Source organism: Scyliorhinus torazame, chromosome 16, assembly GCF_047496885.1.
Source record: "Scyliorhinus torazame isolate Kashiwa2021f chromosome 16, sScyTor2.1, whole genome shotgun sequence".
Classification (NCBI taxonomy): domain Eukaryota; kingdom Metazoa; phylum Chordata; class Chondrichthyes; order Carcharhiniformes; family Scyliorhinidae; genus Scyliorhinus; species Scyliorhinus torazame.
In genome coordinates, this window is record NC_092722.1 from 181,163,449 (window position 1) to 181,182,846 (window position 19,398).

The window sequence follows — 19,398 nt, forward strand, 5'->3', positions numbered from 1 at the left end:
TGTTGGACTTTAACCTGGTGTTGTAAGACTTCTTACTATAGAAAATAAGGGCAGGAGTAGGCCATTCGGCCCTTCGAGCCCACACCATACTTCAATATGATCATGGCTGATCATGCAAATTCAGTATCCCATTCCCACTTTCTCTCCATACCCCTTCATCCCTTCAGCCGCAAGGGCCACGTCCAGCTCCCCCTTGAATACATCCAACGAACTGACGCCAACAGCTATCCGTGGTCGAGAATTCCACACGTTCACAACTCTCCTGAGAGAAGAAGTTCTTCCTCATCTCAGTCCTGAATGGCTTATCCCTTATTCTTAGGCTGTGACTCCTAGTTCTGGAGTTCCCCAACATTGGGAAAATTGTTCCCGCGCCGAGCCTGTCCAGTCCCATCAGGATTTTATCTGTTTCTATGAGATCCCCTCTCATTCTTCTAAACTCCAGGGAGTACAAGCCCAGCCGATCTTTCTTCATATGTCAGTCCTGCCATCCCGGGAATTAGTCTGGTGAACCTTCGCTGGACACCCTCAATAGCAAGAATGTCCTTCCTCAAACTAGGAGACCAGAATTGCACGCAGTACTCAAGGTGTGGCCTCACCAAGGCCCTGTATAACTGCAGCAAGACATCCCTCCTCCTCTACTCAAATCCTCTCGCTATGAAGGCCAGTGTGCCATTAGCTTTCCTCACCGCCTGCTGTTCCTGTATGCCAACCTTCAGCGGCTGTTCCACCATGACTCCCAGGTCTCATTGCACTTCCCCTTTTCCTAAACTGCCACCATTCAGATAATAATCTGCCTTCCCGTCTCTGCTACCAAAGTGGATAACCTCACATTTACCCACATCATATTGCTTTTGCCAAGTATTTGCCCACTCAGCCAGCCTGTCCAAGTCACCCTGCAGCCTCTTTGCATCCCCCTCACAGCACACACATCTTCAGACTGTGGGAGGAAACCGGAGCACGCGGAGGAAACCCACGCAGACGCGGGGAGAACGTGCAGACTCCGCACAGTCACCCAAGGATGGAATTGAACCCGGGTCCCCAGGCGCTGTGAGACAGCAGTGCCAACCCTTCACTGATACCCTCAATCAGTTCTATTGGTCTGCATCAATTTCATGGGGCGGGAAGAGAGGCGAAAGGGCAGTTTGGCTGCAGATTTCACGCCTATTTTGTGCACACCAGCCTTTTATTGGCTGTCCCTGATTCAAGCGATTAGTGATTCATTTCGCTCAGTTGAACTTTACTCTCGGTGGAAACACTCCCGTGAAAACTGCCAAAGGCAATTAGGCAGAAGTGTGAGTGTGAAAAACACGTGGCTGAACTTTCCTTATTCTAATTACGGCGTGACAAGTGATAAATCCACCCAGCCTCCATCCCCTCCCCTCCAGAATCCAAACATGCACAGATTCAAACCTTCCAAGTGGTCCCTTGATGGGAGATGGTGCGCGCCCATTCCGGCGCAAATCTGCCGGGAGGCCAGACTGTCTGGATGTCATTCCTTCCGCAAGTAGGAAAGTTGGAAACACGAGCAATTGTTGGCAATGTTTTTTTAAAAAGGGGGGAAATTCTTTGGAGTTTAACCACCTGTTTTAGACGCTGACCCCTGGCTGAAGTGAATGGACAAAATGAAGCATTGGACACAATAGGAAATAAGTCTCGAGATAAATATATATATAACATTGTAAACCGGTAAATAGGAACAGAAAAAGAGGTCGCATTGCATGTTTAACATGAAGAGGGAAAAGGTGAACTGTATAAACCACGTTGCCTCGAGTTAAGCAGCCGCTGCCAATTGTGAAACAAGACTGCCCCTTTCTGTCGATCGGAAGACACTAACCGGTACGGTAATCTCTCCCCCCCTCCCCCCCAGACTGGGGTATCATTGCTATGGACTCAATTCCGAATGTATTGGCCGCTATTAAAAATGCCAGTTAATACTCTTCAAAAAGCCAGCAGCAGAGAGTGTCAGCCAGCAGGAATCTCTCCCAGCACAGGGCGCGTTAGGAAGCGGTTCTGAATCGATGGGAAGTTTAAAATCACTGTCATTCATTCCTTTCTTCCTTACTTTCCTCTCCCTCAGTCCCAGAAATCCAGGATGACGATTGAGGTTGGAATGTGAGCAGGGACAACGCCGGCTGCCGCTGCGAGTTGCCAATCACTGCACCACCCCAGATCTTTGGGTGGTATTTGCCCCGGGGGGGGGGGGGGGGGGCAGACTCAATTCCCTGGAGGCACAGCTTTGCTTCGGGATCACCCCCGGTCTTAAACCGCTCAGAATCGGCAAAACTCATTCATTCCACCCAAACATCCAGCACAAAAAATACCCCCACATTCCCCCCCCCCCCCCAGGTAATTCTAAGTTGCTCACCTCTATTCGAATATCTCGACTAGTTTGTAAATTGGGGAGATCCCCCCCCCCCCCCCAGAATATAAATAACGCCGAGACATCTTTCCCAGAGGTTGCAAATATTAAAATGAGTGAGACTGTCTTAGCCCCACGAACATGCCAAAGAAGCAGCGCATTAGCAACCCCTGCAGAGAACACAGGATCCGTGTTAATCCGCAAAACAGAGCGGAGTAAAGTTACAGCTTTGAACCGAGGGACGGGGAACTGGCGGAGTGACAGGGCTCGGGGGTGCGGGGGGAGGGGGGGGTTGGACTGGAGGAAGGTTTGCAATTCCCCCGGTATTCAGCACCCTGCTCTCTCCCAAATAAAAGTCACCGATCTCGTCCTGCACAAGGTTCAATTTCAGAATGCACGGACCATCCCGGGACTCGTGGGGAGGAGGGCAGTGCAGAACTTCAAAAGGACATGGACTGGTCGGTGGGGGAAATTGACTGAAGGGAAACGTGGAGTGATTTATTTTGATGGGAAGAATGGGGAGAGACAGCGCAGTGTGAAAGGGATCCAACTCTGAAGGGTGCAGGGGGAGAGGGACCTGGCTATATCGGTGAGCATAGTAGCACAGGCTGACAGCGCTGCCCTGGGCTTTGTCAATAGGGGCTAAATCCCTATTGAGCCCGCATTGAACACCCAGGCTCAGTCCCAGCGGGAGTCCGGTGTCCAGTTGAGGGCAGCAGACTTTAGGGAGGGTGTGAAGGCTTTAGAGAGAGTGCAGGGAAGATTCACAGCGAGGGAGCTCAGTTCGCTGGGTAAGTTGCAGAAATTCCCTTGGAGAACAGAAGATTGAGAGAGGGGGTTTCAGGGAGGTTTTCGAGATCCTGAGGGGTCTGGACCAGAGTCCATAGGGTCGAGAAGAAGAGGACACAGGCTTAAGGTGATTGGCAAAAGGGCCACATGGGGGTAAAACTTTTTTTTTCACGCAGCGAGTGGTTAGGATCCAGAATGCATTGCCCCAGAGGGGTGGGGGGGGGGGGGGGGGGGTGGAATGCATTGCCTGGGGGGGGGGGGGTCTGGAATGCATAAAAAAGAAAATGCAGGGCTGTGGGGGAAAAGGCAGGGGAGCCGCACGAGGCGAACTGCTCCTTCGAGAGGGCCAGCACTGTACGGCGGGCTGAATGGCCTTAATGATTCCAATAAGGTGTCTATGCAACTGGTTTTCACCCAGAAGACTTTCCCACATTAAATACATTGAACTAAAAAAAATTTCAAAACTCAATGTAGTGGGACCCTTAAAATGGCACCGACATCTTTTAAAAACAAAAGGTGCATTGACTTGGTGAGGTGGCCGGCGAGGAGATGTGGGGCAAACCTTGCAGAATTTGGGGAGACAGAATTTGGGAAGACATCCTTTCCCCTCCCGGTAAATTGGGATATCAAATATCAGTGTAATGAAACGTAATTCCCATTTCAATTTAGCACAGCACAAGTGTGTCACTCACACCAGGCTCACTGTCACACCTGATGGGTTTCAATGAAGCATGTGTCCACCGCCCCCCCCCCCCCCCCCCCGCCGAAAAGAAATTGGGGGCAGATTAGCATTGAGACTGTTGTCCCCTTTCCAGTGAGAATGGGGGTCTCCGGAACTGACCAGCCCTCACCTCAATGTCCCTTCCTGGCTTCCTATTGATGTATAACACAGAACAAGAGTGAGGAGAGGGTTAAACCCGGATTCGGGTCAGAGGCAGGCAGCAGTGTGGCAGCGCAAGTTGACACCAGGGTTCCACGATAAGTATTCTGGAGGCCCAGGGTACAGTTAAAGAAACGCAGGTGATTTTTCTACCCCTTATCCAGGCTCCCTTACATTCCCATCCAGATCACAAGCTGCTTACAAACAATTCGATCAGTCCTCACTAGCAGTGGAGTTGCCCATTTAAATCTACAGTGTGGATTTCTGAGCTTACTCCAAATGGTTTGGAAACTAGAAGTCTTCCAAAAATCACACACACAACACAAACTTATCAGCTGGAAGATGAAATGAAGGGTGTGCACACAATCCACACACTGCTCCATTGAAATCAATGCTGAGAGCCCTGTGGTTGCATTCAGGTGACTGGATGGAGCTGTTGCTTACACTGCTGTTGTGTCCGGACCAGTGGACCATGGCTTGATTGTGCGCGGAGTCCCCGGTCAACGCGAAGGTGGTGCTGGTCAGTTTCACCGGCTCGGCCCGGGAGCTGGCCACCCCGGGAGGGGAGCCCTCCTGCAGGAGCCCGCGGCGCCACCGGCTCGCCCAACCTTCCGCCCCTGCTCGGCGCACGGACGCCGATCCTCGCTGCGTGGCCGCCGAAGGAGCGCAGTTGAAGTCCGCAGAGGCGAAGCAGCCGAGAGCGGCGAGCAGAGTCCAGTATCTCCAGCCCGGGGAGGGCAAGGAGGCAGCGACCACCCGGAGCAACATCCTTCCAAGCAAATCTCAACACACCCACCCCCCAAAAAACAAATAAACCAGCAGGGAAAGAGAGAGAGGGAGAGAGGGGGAGAATTTCAGCAGCCTGCCTCTCGCTGCCTGCACAACTCATGCCAAGTTGTGTGACTGGCAGACGGGTTTTTTGGTATTACAGAAAAACAATTCTCACTGATACTCTTCACGTTCCACGGTTTGATCAACGGCGCGCCAATGGGAAAAGAGGAACTCTGGGGGTGGGTGTAGGAGCTGCTCCATCGACTGAGTCAGGGATGGTTCTGCCGCTTCCATCCGCAAAGCAGGGGACCAGACTCTGTCCCTGTCTGCTCTAATCCCGGGCTCACTCACTGCTCTAATCCGGGGCTCTCGCTGGTCTAATCCCGGGCTCTCACTGCTCTAATCCCGGGCTCACTCACTGCTCTAATCCCGGGCTCTCACTGCTCTAATCCCGGGCTCACTCACTGCTCTAATCCCGGGCTCACTCACTGCTCTAATCCCGGGCTCACTCATTGCTCTAATCCCGGGCTCACTCACTGCTCTAATCCCGGGCTCACTCACTGCTCTAATCCCGGGCTCACTCTCTGCTCTAATCCCGGGCTCACTCACTGCTCTAATCGCGGGCACACTCACTGCTCTAATCCCGGGCTCACTCACTGCTCCAATCCCGGGCTCACTCACTGCTCTAATCCCGGGCTCACTCATTGCGCTAATCCCGGGCTCTCACTGCTCTAATCCCGGGCTCCCTCTTAGCTCTAATCCCGGGCTCGCACTACTCTAATCACGGGCTCTCACTGCTCTAATCCGGGCTCCCTCTTAGCTCTAATCCCGGGCTCGCACTGCTCTAATCCCGGGCTCACTCACTGCTCTAATCCCGGGCTCATTCACTGCTCTAATCCGGGTCTCTCACTGGTCTAATCCCGGGCTCTCACTGCTCTAATCCCGGGCTCACTCACTGCTCTAATCCCGGGCTCTCACTGCTCTAATCCCGGGCTCACTCACTGCTCTAATCCCGGGCTCTCACTGCTCTAATCCCGGGCTCCCTCTTTGCTCTAATCCCGGGCTCGCACTGCTCTAATCCCGGACTCTCACTGCTCTAATCCCGGGCTCGCTCACTGCTCCCGTTTCCCGGGCTCATTCACTGCTTTAATCCCTGGCTCACTCACTGCTCTAATCCCTCTCTCCCTCTCTGCTCGAATTCCTCTCCCCCGCTCTGCTCTAATCCCACTCTCCCTCTCTGCTCTAATCCTGGGTTCTCTCACTGCTCTAATCCCTCTCCCCCTCTCTGCTCTAATCCCTCTCTGCTCTAACCCCGGGCTCACTCACTGCCCTAATCCCGGGATCACTCACTCCTCTAATCCCGGGCTCTCTCACTCATCTAATCCTGGGCTCACTCACTGCTCTAATCCCGGGCTCACTCACTGCGCTCATCCCGGGCTCTCACTGCTCTAATCCCGGGCTCACCCACTGCTCTAATCCGGGGCTCTCACTGCCCCATTCCCGGGCTCACTCACTGCTCTAATCCCGGGCTCACTCACTGCTTTAAACCCGGGCTCTCACTGCTCTAATCCCGGGCTCACTCACTGCTCTAATCCCGGGCTCTTACTGCTCTAATCCCGGGCTCACTCACTGCTCTAATCCCGGGCTCAATCATAGCTCTAATCCCGGGCGCACTCACTGCTCTAATCCCGGGCTCCCTCTCTGCTCTAATCCCGGGCTCACTCACTGCTCTAATCCCGGGCTCACTCACTGCTCTAATCCCGGACTCTCTCACTGCTCTAATACCGGGCTCTCGCTGCTCTAATCCCGGGCTCACTCACTGCTTTAATCCCGGGCTCACTCACTGCTCTAATCCCGGGCTCACTCACTGCTCTAATCCAGGGCTCACTCACTGCTCTGATCCTGGGCTCACTCACTGCTCTAATCCCGGGCTCACTCACTGCTCTAACCCCGGGCTCACTCACTGCTCCAATTCCAGGCACCCTCACTGCTGTAATCCCGGGCTCACTCACTGCTCTAATCCCTCGCTCCCTCTCTGCTCTAATCCTGGCATCACTCACTGCTCTAATCCCGGGCTCATTCACTGCTCTAATCCCGGGCTCACTCACTGCTCTAATCCCGGGTTCTCACTGCTCTAATCCCGGGCTCACTCACTGCTCTAATCCCGGGCTCACTCACTGCTCTAATCCTGGGCTCACTCATTGCTCTAATCCCGGGCTCACTCACTGCTCTAATCCCGGGCTCACTCACTGCTCTAATCCCGGGCTCACTCTCTGCTCTAATCCCGGGCTCACTCACTGCTCTAATCCCGGGCTCACTCACTGCTCTAATTCCGGGCTCTCTCATTGCTCTAATCCCGGGCACACTCACTGCTCTAATCCCGGGCACACTCACTGCTCTAATCCAGGGCACACTCACTGCTCTAATCCCGGGCTCACTCACTGCTCCAATCCCGGGCTTTCACTGCTCTAATCCCGGGCTCACTCATTGCGCTAATCCCGGGCTCTCACTGCTCTAATCCCGGGCTCTCACTGCTCTAATCCCGGGCTCACTCACTGCTCTAATCCCGGGCTCACTCACTGCTCTAATCCAGGGCTCACTCACTACTCTAATCCCGGGCTCACTCACTGCTCTAATCCCGGGCTCACTCACTGCTCTAACCCCGGGCTCACTCACTGCTCTAATTCCAGGCACCCTCACTGCTGTAATCCCGGGCTCACTCACTGCTCTAATCCCTCGCTCCCTCTCTGCTCTAATCCTGGCATCACTCACTGCTCTAATCCCGGGCTCATTCACTGCTCTAATCCCGGGCTCACTCACTGCTCTAATCCCGGGCTCCCTCACTGCTCTAATCCTGGACTCACTCACTGCTCTAAACCCGGGCTCACTCACTGCTCTAATCCTGTGATCACTCACTGCTCTAATCCCTGGATCACTCACTGCTCTAATCCCTCACACCCTCTCTGCACTAATCCGGGATCACTCACTGCTCTAATCGCGGGATCATTCACTGCTGTAATCCAGGGCTCCCTCACTGCACTAATCCCGGGATCACTGACTGCTCTAATCCCGGGCTCTCTTGCTGCTCTAATCCAGGGCTCTCTTGCTGCTCTAATCCCTGGATCTCTAACTGCTCTAATCCCGGGATCACTCACTGCTCTAATCCCGGGATCACTCACTGCTCTAATCCCTGGATCACTAACTGCTCTAATCCTGGGCTCACTCACTGCTCTAATCCCGGGATCACTCACTGCTCTAATCCTAGACTCTCACTGCTCTAATCCCGGGCTCTCACTGCTCTAATACCGGGATCACTCACTGCTCTAATCCCGGGTTCCCTCTCTGCTCTAATCCCGGGGTCACTCACTCCTCTAATCCCAGGCTCTCTCACTGCTCTAATCCCGCGCTCTCTCTCTGCTCTAATCCTGGGCTCTCACTGCGCTAATCCCTGGATCACCCACTGCTCTAATCCCACTCTCCCTCACTGCTTTAATCCTGGGCTCCATCTCTGCTCTAATCCTGGGCTCTCACTGCTCTAATCCCTCTCTCCTTCACTGCTCTAATCCTGGGCTCCCTCTCTGCTCTAACCCTGGGCTCTCACTGCTCTATTCTGGGATCACTCAGTCCTCTAATCTTGGGCTCCCTCTCTCATCCCGGAATCACTCACTGCTCTAATCCCGGGCTCTCACTGCTCTAATCCCAGGCTCTCTCTCTGCTCTAATCCCGGGCTCACTCACTGCACTAATCCTGGGCTCTCTCTTTGCTCTAATCGCGGGCTCTCAGCTCTAATCCCGGGCTCACTCACTGCTCTAATCCCGGGCTCTCACTGCTCTAATCCCGGGCTCCCTCTCTGCTCTAATCCTGTGCTCTCAGCTCTAATCCCGTGCTCACTCACTGCTCTAATTCCGGGGTCCCACTCTGCTCTAATCCTGGGATCACTCACTGTTCTAATCCCGGGATCACTCACTGCTCTAATCCCGGGCTCACTCATTGCTCTAACCCTGGGCTCACTCACTGCTCTAATCCCATGCTCTCACTGCTCTAATCCCGGTATCACTCACTGCTCTAATCCGGGCTCCCTCTCTGCTCTAATCCCGAGCTCACTAACTGCTCTAATCCAGGGCTCATTCATTGCTCTAATCCCATACTCTCACTGCTCTAAACCCGGGATCACTCAATGCTCTAATCCCGGGCTCACTCACTGCGCTAATCATGGGCTCACTCACTGCGCTAATCCCGGGCTCACACTGCTCTAATCCCGGGATCACTCACTGCTCTAATCCTGGGCTCACTCACTGCTCTAATCCCGGGCTCACTCTCTGCTCGAATCCCTCTCTCCCGTTCTGCTCTAATCCCGGGCTCCCTCTCTGCTCTAATCCCAGGCTCCCTCACTGCTCTGATCCCAGGATAACTCACTGCTCTAATCCCGGGCTCACTCACTACTCCAATCCCGGGATCACTCACTGCTCGAATCCCTGGATCACTCACTGCTCTAATCCGTCACTCACTCTCTGCTCTAATCCCGGGATCACTCACTGCTGTAATCCCGGGATCGCTTACTGCTCTAATCCCTGGATCACTCACTGCTCTAATCCATCGCTCACTCTCTGCTCTAATCCCGGGCTCCCTCACTGCTCTAATCCCGGGCTCACTCACTGCTCTAATCCTGGGCTCACTCTCTGCTCTAATCCCGGGCTCACTCATTGCTCTAATCCCGGGCTCACTCTCTGCTCTAACCCCGGGCTCCCTCATTGCTCTAATCCTGGGATAACTCACTGCTCTAATCCCGGGCTCACTCACTACTCCAATCCTGGGATCACTCACTGCTCTAATCCCTGGATCACTCACTGCTCTAATCCTGGGCTCACTCATTGCTCTAATCCCAGGCTCACTCACTGCTCTAATGCCGGGCTCACTCACTGCTCTAATCCCGTGCTCTCTCACTGCTCTAATCCCGGGCTCACTCACTGCTCTAATCCCGGGCTCACTCACTCATCTAATCCCGGGCTGTCACTGCTCTAATCCCGGGCTCTCTCACTGCTCTAATCCCGGGCTCACTCACTGCTCTAATCCCGGCTCACTCACTGCTCTAATCCCGGGCTCACTCATTGCTCTAATACCGGGCTCACTTACTGCTGTAATCCCGGGCTCACTCACTGCTCTAATCCCGGGCTCACTCACTCATCTAATCCCGGGCTGCCACTGCTCTATTCCCGGGCTCTCACTGCTCTAACCCGGGGCTCACTCACTGCTCTAATCCCGGGCTGTCACTGCTCTAATCCCGGGCTCACACTGCTCAAATCCCGGGCTCCCTCTCTGCTCTAATCCCTTTCTCCCTCTCTGCTCTAATCCAGGGCTCCCTCTCTGCTCTCAGCCCGGGCTCCTTCTCTGCTCTAATCCCGTGTTCCCTCTCTGCTCTAATCACGCGCTCCTTCTCTGCTCTAATCCCGGGATCCCTCTCTGCTCTATTCCCTGGCTCCCACACTGCTCTAATCCAGGGCTCCCTCTCTGCTCTAATCCCGGGATCACTGACTGCTCTAATCCCGGGCTCCCTCTCTGCTCTAATACCGGGTTCCCTCTCTGCTCTAATCCCGGGCTCCTTCTCTGCTCTAATCCCTGGCTCCCACACTGCTCTTATCCCTGGCTCCCACACTGCTCTAATTCAGGACTCCCTGACAGACCAGGCAGTCAGTTTTTGCTTTCCCCATGGGTAAATTGGAGCGGAGGGTGTTTGGATGGGGGCGGGGTGTTTGGGTGGGTGTGGGGTGTTTGGGTGGGTGTGGGGGTGGGGTGTTTGAGTGGGGATGGGTTGTTTGGGTGGGGATGAGTTGTTTGGGTGGGGGTGGGGGGTGGGGTGTTTGGGTGGGGTGGGATGTTTGGTTGGGGGTGGGGTGTTTGGGTGGGTGTGGGGGTGGGGTGTATGGATGGGGATGGGTTGTTTGGGTGGGGGTGGGGGGTTTGGGTGGGTGTGAGGGTGGGGTGTTTGGGTGGGGATGGGTTGTTTGGGTGGGGGTGGTGTGTTTGGGTGGTGATGGGGTGTTTGGATGGGGGTGGGGTGTTTGGATGGGTGTGGGTGTGGGGTGTTTGGTTGGGGATGGGTTGTTTGGGTGGGTGTGGGGGTGGGGTGCAGGGTGGGGATGGGTTGTTTGGGTGGGGATGGGTTGTTTGGGTGGGGGTGGGGTGTTTGGGTGGGCGTGGGGATGGGTTGTTTGGGTGGGTTTGGGGGTGGGGTGCTGGGTGGGGATGGGTTGTTTGGGTGGGGATGGGTTGTTTGGGTGGGGGTGGGGTGTTTGGGTGGGCGTGGGTGTGGGGTGTTTGGGTGGGGGTGGGGAGTTTAGGTGGGGTGGGGTGCTTGGGTGGGGGTGGGGTGTTTGGGTAGGTCTGGGGGTGTGGTGCTGGGTGGGGATGGTTTGTTTGGGTGGGGAAGTGTTGTTTGGGTGGGGGTGGGGTGTTTGGGTGCGGGTGGGGTGTTTGGGTGGGGGTGGGGTGGTTGGGTGGGGCTGGAGTGTTTGGGTGGGGTGTTTGGGTGAGGGTGGGGTGTTCGGGTGGGGTGGGGTGTTTGGGTGGGGTGGGGATGGGGTATTTGGGTGGGGGTGGGGTGTTTGGGTGGGGGTGGGGTGTTTGGGTGAGGGTGGGGTGTTTGTGTGGGGCTGGGGTGTTTGGGTGGGGTGGGTTGTTTGGGTGAGGGTGGGGTGTTTGGGTGGAGTGGGGTGTTTGGGTGGGGTGGGGGTGGGGTGTTTGGGTGGGGTGGGGAGATTGGGTGGGTGTGGGGTGTTTGGGTGGCGGTGGGGTGTTTGGGTGGGGTGGGGGTGGGGTGTTTGGGTGGGGATGGGTTGTTTGGGTGGGCGTGGGGTGCTGGATGGGGATGGGTTGTTTGGGTGGGGGTGGGGTGTTTGGGTGGGCCTGGTGGAGGGATGTTTCGGTGTTGATGGGGTGTTTGGATGGGGGTGGGGTGTTTGGGTGGGTGTGGCTGTGTGGTGTTTCGGTGGGGCTGCGTTGTTTGGGTGAGTGTGGGGGTGGGGTGCTGGGTGGGGATGGGTTGTTTGGGTGGGGATGGGTTGTTTGGGCGGGGGTGGGGTGTTTGGGTGGGCCTGGTGGAGGGTTGTTTGGGTGGAGGTGGGGTGTTTGGGTGGGGGTAGGGTGTTTGGGTGGGGTGGGGTACTTGGGTGGGGTTGGGGTGTTTGGGAAGGTGTGGGGGTGAGGTGCTGGGTGGGGATGGGTTGTTTGGGTGGGGATGGGTTATTTGGGTGGGGGTGGGGTGTCTGGGTGGGGTGGGGTGTTTGGGTGGGTGTGGGGTGTTTGGGTGGGCATGGGGCTGGGATGTTTGGGTGGTGGTGTGGTGTTTGGGTGGGGTGTTTGGGTGAGGGTGGAGTGTTTGGGTGGGGGTGGGGTGTTTGGGTGGGGCTGGAGTATTTGGTTGGGGTGGGGTGTTTGGGTGAGGGTGGGGTGTTTGGGTGGGGTGGGGGTGGGGTGTTTGGGTGGCGGTGGTGTGTTTGGGTGGGGGTGGGGTGTTTGGGTGAGGGTGGGGTGTTTGGATGGGGCTGGGGTGTTTGGGTGGGGTGGGGGTGGGGTGTTTGGGTGGGGGTGGGGTGTTTGGGTGGTGTGGGGTGTATGGGTGAGGGTGGGGTGTTTGGGTGGGGCTGGGGTGTTTGGTGGGGTGGGGTGTTTGGGTGAGGGTGGGGTGTTTGGGTGGGGGCGGGATGTTTGGGTGGGTGTAGGGAGTTTGGGTGGGTGTGGGGTGTTTGGGTAGGGGTGGGGTGTTTGGGGTGGTGTGGGGGTGGGGTGTTTGGGTGGGGGTGGTGTGTTTGGGTGAGGGTGGGGTGTTTGGGTGGGGGTGGTGTGTGTGGGTGGGGGTGGGGTGTTGGGGTGGTGTGGGGGTGGGGTGCTGGGTGGGCATGGGTTGTTTGGGTGGGGATGGGTTGTTTGGGTGGGGGTGGGGTGTTTGGCTGGGCGTGGGGGTGGGGTGTTTGGGTGGGGGATGGGTGTATGCTTGGGTGGGGGTGGGGTGTTTGGGTAGGTGTGGGGGTTGGGTGCTGGGTGGGATGTTTGGGGGGGGTGAGGTGTTTGGGTGTGGGTAGGGTGTTTGGGTGGGGGTGTGGTGTTTGGGTGGGGTGGGGTGTTGGGGTGGGGTTGGGGTGTTTGTGTGGGGGTGGGGTGTTTGGGTGGGGGTGGGGTGTTTGGGTGGAGTGTTTGGGTGGGGGGTGGGGTGTCTGTGTGGGGGTGGGGTGTTTGGATGGAGGTGGGGTGTTTGGGTGGGTTTGGGGGTGGGGTGTTTGGGTGGGGATGTGTTGTTTGGGTGGGTGTGGGGGTGGGGTGCTGGGTGGGGATGGGTTGTTTGGGTGGAGATGGGGTGTTTGGATGGGGGTGGGGTGTTTGGGTGGTGATGGGGTGTTTGGATGGGGGTGGGGTGTTTGGGTGGGCGTGGGGGTGGGGTGCTGGGTGGGGATGGGTTGTTTGGGTGGGGATGGGGTGTTTGGGTGGGCGTGGGGGTGGGATGTTTGAGTGGGGGAGGTGTGTTTGGGTGGTGTGGGGTGCTTGGGTGGGGGTGGGGTGTTTGGGTAGGTGTGGGGGTGGGGTGATTGGTGGGGATGGGTTGCTTGGGTGGGGATGGGTTGTTTTGTTGGGGGTGGGGTGTTTGGGTGGGGTGCGGTGTTTGGGTGGGCGTGGGGTGTTTGGGTGGGGGTGGGGTGTTTGGGTGGGCATGGGGCTGGGGTGTTTGAGTGAGGGTGGGGTGTTTGGGTGGGGGGGTGGGGTGTTTGGGTGAGGGTGGGGTGTTTGCGTGGGGTGGGGTGTTTGGGTGGGGGGGGGTGTTTGGGTGGGGGTGGGCTGTTTGGGTGAGGGTGGGGTGTTTGGGTGGGGTGTTTGGGTGAGGGTGGGGTGTTTGGGTGGGCATGGGGCTGGGGTGTTTAGGTGGCGGTGGGGTGTTTGGGTGGGGGGTGGGGTGTTTGGGTGAGGGTGGGGTGTTTGGGTGGGGTGGGGTGTTTGGGTGGGGAGGGTTGTTTGGGTGGGGGTGGGGTGTTTGGGTGAGGGTGGGTTGTTTGGGTGGGGTATTTGGGTGGGGAGGGGTGTTTGGGTGGGGTGGGGGTGGTGTGTTTGGTGGGGTGGGGGTGCGGGTGTTTGGGTGGGGTGGGGGTGGGTGGGTGTGGGGTGGGGTGTTTGTGTGGGGTGGGGGTGGGGTGTTTGGGTGGGGGTGAGGTGTTTGGGTGGGGGTGGGGGAGGGGTGCGGTGTTTGGTTGGGGTGGGGGTGGGTGTGGCGTGTTTGGGTGTGGTGGGGGTGGGGTGGGTGTGGGTGTGGGGTGTTTGGGTGGGGTGGGGGTAGGTGTGGGTGTGGGGTGTTTGGGTGGGGTGGGGTGTTTGGGTGGGGTGGGGGTGGGGTGTTTGGGTGGGGATGGGTTGTTTGGGTGGGGATGGGTTGTTTGGGTGGGCGTGGGGTGCTGGATGGGGATGGGTTGTTTGGGTGGGGATGGGTTGTTTGGGCGGGGGTGGGGTGTTTGGGTGGGCCTGGTGGAGGGATGTTTCGGTGTTGATGGGGTGTTTGGATGGGGGTGGGGTGTTTGGGTGGGTGTGGCTGTGTGGTGTTTGGGTGGGGATGCGTTGTTTGGGTGGGTGTGGGGGTGGGGTGCTGGGTGGGGATGGGTTGTTTGGGTGGGGATGGGTTGTTTGGGCGGGGGTGGGGTGTTTGGGTGGGCCTGGTGGAGGATTGTTTGGGTGGAGATGGGGTGTTTCGGTGGGGGTAGGGTGTTTGGGTGGGGTGGGGTGCTTGGGTGGGGTTGGGGTGTTTGGGTAGGTGTGGGGGTGAGGTGCTGGGTGGGGATGGGTTGTTTGGGTGGGGATGGGTTATTTGGATGGGGTGGGGTGTCTGGGTGGGGTGGGGTGTTTGGGTGGGTGTGGGGTGTTTGGGTGGGCATGGGGCTGGGATGTTTGGGTGGTGGTGTGGTGTTTGGGTGGGGTGTTTGGGTGAGGGTGGAGTGTTTGGGTGGGGGTGGGGTGTTTGGGTGGGGCTGGAGTATTTGGTTGGGGTGGGGTGTTTGGGTGAGGGTGGGGTGTTTGGGTGGGGTGGGGGTGGGGTGTTTGGGTGGGGGTGGTGTGTTTGGGTGGGGGTGGGGTGTTTGGGTGAGGGTGGGGTGTTTGGGTGGGGCTGGGGTGTTTGGGTGGGGTGGGGGTGGGGTGTTTGGGTGGGGGTGGGGTGTTTGGGTGGTGTGGGGTGTATGGGTGAGGGTGGGGTGTTTGGGTGGGGCTGGGGTGTTTGGTGGGGTGGGGTGTTTGGGTGAGGGTGGGGTTGGGGTGGGTGTGGGGTGTTTGGGTGGGGTGTTTGGGTGGGGTGGGGGTTGGGTGGGTGTGGGTGGAGTGTTTGGGCGCGGTGGGGGTGGGGTGTTTGGGTGGGGTGGGGGTGGGGTGTTTGGGTGGGGGTGGAATGTTTGTGTGTGGTGGGGGTGGGGTGTTTGGGTGGGGTGGGGGTGGAGTGTTTGGGTGGGGTGGGGGTGGGGTGTTTGGGTGGGGGTGGGTGTGGGGTGGGGTGTTTGGGTGGGGTGGGGGTTGGGTGGGTGTGGGTGGGGTGTTTGGGGGGGGTGGGGGTGGGGTGTTTGGGTGGGGTGGGGTGTTTGGGTGGGGGTGGGGTGTTTTGGGGGGGGGGTTGGGGGCGGGGCACACGGGTATATTTCCCTCCCCCACAGTCTTTTGGAAGCTGCTTCCCCTGTGGGGGTGGGGGGGGGGGGGGGGGAGACACACAGACATTAGCAGCAAACCCCTCCTGCCTGACACATGGTGAACGGTAAATGTGCTGCCCCACATCCCGCTCAGTGTGAACGGCATGGCACTGCCCCTGGGAAGCTGGTGGTTAATAAGGACACGGCCATTCAGTGATTCCGGACTAGCTGAACCGGCGGGGAGCTGTGACAGAGGGGGTGCAATGAAAGATCCTCTCTCTCACTTCACTGAAACCCCGCCTGCATCATTCAGCCACTAAAACTTTCCCAAACCACATTCTGCCCATTCATCATCTACCATCTAGCGGATAGCTGGCAGTTAGCAGGCGGTCCGCTCCCCACCCCAGGCTGCCTCTGGTTCAAGGGGGATTGGACCACTCGCTTTCAATGGCAAGGCTGGCAGCGCCGGCTCCAGCCCACACATGTTTAATAAATCTTCGCTCCGGTCCCAGCAAAATGAACCTTGATAATTTGGAGCCTCCCTTGGAAATGACACTGAAAATACCATCAGATAACGTGGCAGCTGCAAACTCCAAACCGCCCGCACAGGAGTGTCTGACAATGAACATCTCTTCCGGAATAATAAGGCATGTAACTCAACTGAGCAAGTCGAGAAGACACTTTCCAGCTGTTTGCTCCGGTATTGGAGATGTCGGGCGGACTTTTCCTAAAATTGCCTCTCCCCCCAACGTTCTGACCCGCCAGCAGAGTAAGGGAAACACGACCAATCCTCCAACATCGAGGCCCAACCTTCCCCCGCCTCCATGTACCATACACCATGCAAGCACCAGGGTGGCCTGATCTACCTCACCCATCTTCCGTGGCATTGGTGTTTCCACCCACCCTGTGCCCACCTCCGTCATGCAGGCACAACCCCCCCCCCCCCCCGCCCTGTGCTCCACCATCACACCCCTCACATTCTGGGACCCCCCCCCCCCCCCACCACCAAAGGGGTTCCCTCGAGGTCACTGCATGACAGTGCCAAGGGGCAGTGCCAGGGCACTTCCCAAATATGTCCCTCACCACCCTAGCGCTATTCATAGCTCTGCCCCTCTAGCCTGGCCATCACGACTGATTTCTATTTTTGGAAACCAGTGGCGGTTCCTGTCGGTGTGCCATCACACTGGGGGGTGAGGGGGTTGGGGGGATGGCAGAAGTATCTACGTTGCCCGAAGCTACGGTGCCAGTTAATTACATTTACAGCCACTCGAATTCGTGAAAATCCAGTCCACGCCCTTTCTGGGTAAAGAACCTGATCGTGTCATCAATTTGATGAGGGGAACACGCCATCAGTTCCCCTCATGATTTTGTACACCTCAATTAAGTCACCCCTCAGTCTTCTTTGTTCCAAGGAAAATAACCCCAACCTATCCAATCTCTCCTCGTGACTACACTTTTCTAGTCCTGCCAACATTCTTGTAAACCTCCTCTGCACTCTCTCCAGAGCAATAATGTCCTTCCTGCAATGTGGTGACCAGAACTGTGCATAATACTCCAGTTGTGGGCTCACCAGTGTTCTTTACAATTTTACCATTAAATCCTTACTTTTATATTCTGTCCCTCTGCCAATTAAGGAAATCATTCCATACGCTTTCTTAACAACCTTGTTTACTTGAACAGCTGCCTTTAGGGATCTATGTATCTGTGTCATGCTCGGAAATCTCACCAGCACAAATCCTATTATGGCCCTCTCGCAAGATTTTGCAGCCATAATGCACGCACGGACCCAGAGAATCGGGTTTCAATCAACAGCATGCATAAGCATTGGGGTGACAGGGCCGTGGGTTCAAACCTCACTCCAGGGCTTGAGTATTTTTTTTTAAATTTAGAGTACCCAATTAATTTTTTCCAATTAAGGGGTAATTTAGCGTGGCCAATCCACCTAACCTGCACATCTTTGGGTTGTGGGGGCGAAACCCACGCAAACACGTTGAGAATGTGCTAACTCCACACGGCCAGTGACCCAGAGCCGGGATCGAACCTGGGACCTCAGCGCCGTGAGACAGCCGGGCTAACCCACTGCGCCACCGTGCTGCCCACAGGGCTTGAGTATTAAAAGTAAGGTTGATATTCCAGGGCAGTGCTGAAGCAGTGCTGCAGTGTCAGAGGTGCTCACCTTCCAGGGCTGGCGCAACCATGTTTGCTGCCCTTGAACCTTCATCCTGTGCCAACCCACAGACAAGCGAGCGGCAATCTGCGAGCGGACACTAAGGGGAAGCAAGTCCCATGAACCTAGAGACAGGCTGAGGGAGCAGGTTAACATGGCGACTCACTGCCCATTGGGAACACAGTTAGCCAATGAGAGGGTGTGCGGGATAAAGCTCTGCTGATTGACTTCATCTCACAGCCATTAATAGAAACACTGCGAGAACATTTGCTGTAACCCTTAGCAACAAATCACTGACCCAATCAGAAGTGGCAACTGAAACCCCGCTTGTGCCCATTGCACTTGGCTAGCTGCTCGTGCCTGATTCCTCAAAGACGTCCACATTCCTCCAATCTCATCACGGTCCACCAAAGTCCCAGCCCATCGGCGTCCACCTGGGTTTTATTTTGGTTTGAATTTGATTCGGCGGCACTGCGCTGAATATGATGTCACCACGCGGCAATGCCTCACGGTGATGCCAATCGGAGCTTCTTACTCTTCGGTTGCTGATGAGGAATTGAGGGACTGGTTTGTTTCAATATTCTGAGTTTCACTTCCAATTTCTTTTAAAAGCCAACCTTGCCACACCGGCACATGCCTAGTTCACCCCGTGGCGGTGCCAGCCTTGCGTCTCTCGGGTGAACTGGTAAACTGAGGCCCAATCAAACTTCTCAGGTGGATATAAAAGATTGTGGGGCACAATTCTGAAGAGTGGGGAGGTTCTCCCTGGTGACCAGCTCAACATTAATCCCTCAACCAACTTCACATAAAACAGATCATCTGCCCATGATCACATTATGGCTTGTGGGAGACCTTGATGTGCGCAAATTGCCTGTCACGTTTCCTACACTACAATAGAGAATTTAACACTTTAACAATACTTCAGAACAAAAGGGGGGGGGGGGGGAGAGCCCATGGATGGGGACGGGAGAGGAGGGTGGGCCACACAATGGGAGGAGTTGAAGGAGAGGCGGGAGTGGCCAGGGTCAGCAGGAGTCAGCTGACTTGCGGAAGTGCAATGGGGGGAGTAAACCAGCTAGGATGGGTCCTAGCCCGGGGGGCGGGGGGGGGGGGGGGCGTTGGGTGGGGAGGGTATCGAGTTGCTGCTGCTACGGTCAAGGAGGAGCTGGAGAGAGTGGGGGGGGGGGGGGTCGAGACGGGGATATGCTGCTGTGGGGAACGGGCCGGGTGTGGGGTGCGGGCGTGTGGCTGGCCAAGGAGGGGTCATGGCTAGTTGGCGGGGGAGGGGGCGGTAGCCCCCTGATCCGGCTGATAGCCTGGAATGTAAGGGGACTGAATGGGCTGGTTAAGCGGGCCCGCGTGTTCGCGCACCTGAAGGGGCTCAAGGCGGATGTGGTTATGCTTCAGGGGACACATCTGAAGGTGGCAGACCAGGTAAGATTGAGGAAAGGGTGGGTAGGTCAGGTGTTTCAGGCGATGCCAAAAATCGAGGGGTGGCGATCTTGGTGGGAAAGAAGGTGTTATTCGAGGCGTCGAGCATTGTGGCAGATAATGGTGGTAGGTACATAATGGTAAGTGGTAAGTTGCAGGGAGAGAGGGTGGTACTGGTCAATGCGTATGCTCCGAACTGGGGTGATGCGGGTTTTATGCGGCGTATGTTGGGTCGGATCCCAGACTTGGAAGTGGGGGGCCTGATAATGGGGGGAGACTTTAATACGGTGCTGGATCCGGCACTGGATCGCTCCAGGTCTAGGACGGGTAGGAAGCCGGCGGCGGCTAGAATGCT

General features: G+C 56.8%; 1 protein-coding gene across 2 annotated transcripts in view; it reads right to left on the reverse strand.

Moving 5' to 3' along the window:
* LOC140393265 (VPS10 domain-containing receptor SorCS1-like) overlaps window positions 1–5,041 on the reverse strand; it is a 1,354,213-nt gene extending 1,349,172 nt beyond the window's left edge. For both annotated transcript variants that reach the window (XM_072479549.1, XM_072479548.1), the window contains exon 1: window positions 4,473–5,041. In XM_072479549.1, coding sequence (XP_072335650.1) covers window positions 4,473–4,796 — 324 coding nt within the window. In that variant the 5' untranslated portion in view covers window positions 4,797–5,041. The remainder of the gene's footprint in view (window positions 1–4,472) is intronic.
* Between the last annotated feature and the right edge of the window lie 14,357 nt (window positions 5,042–19,398).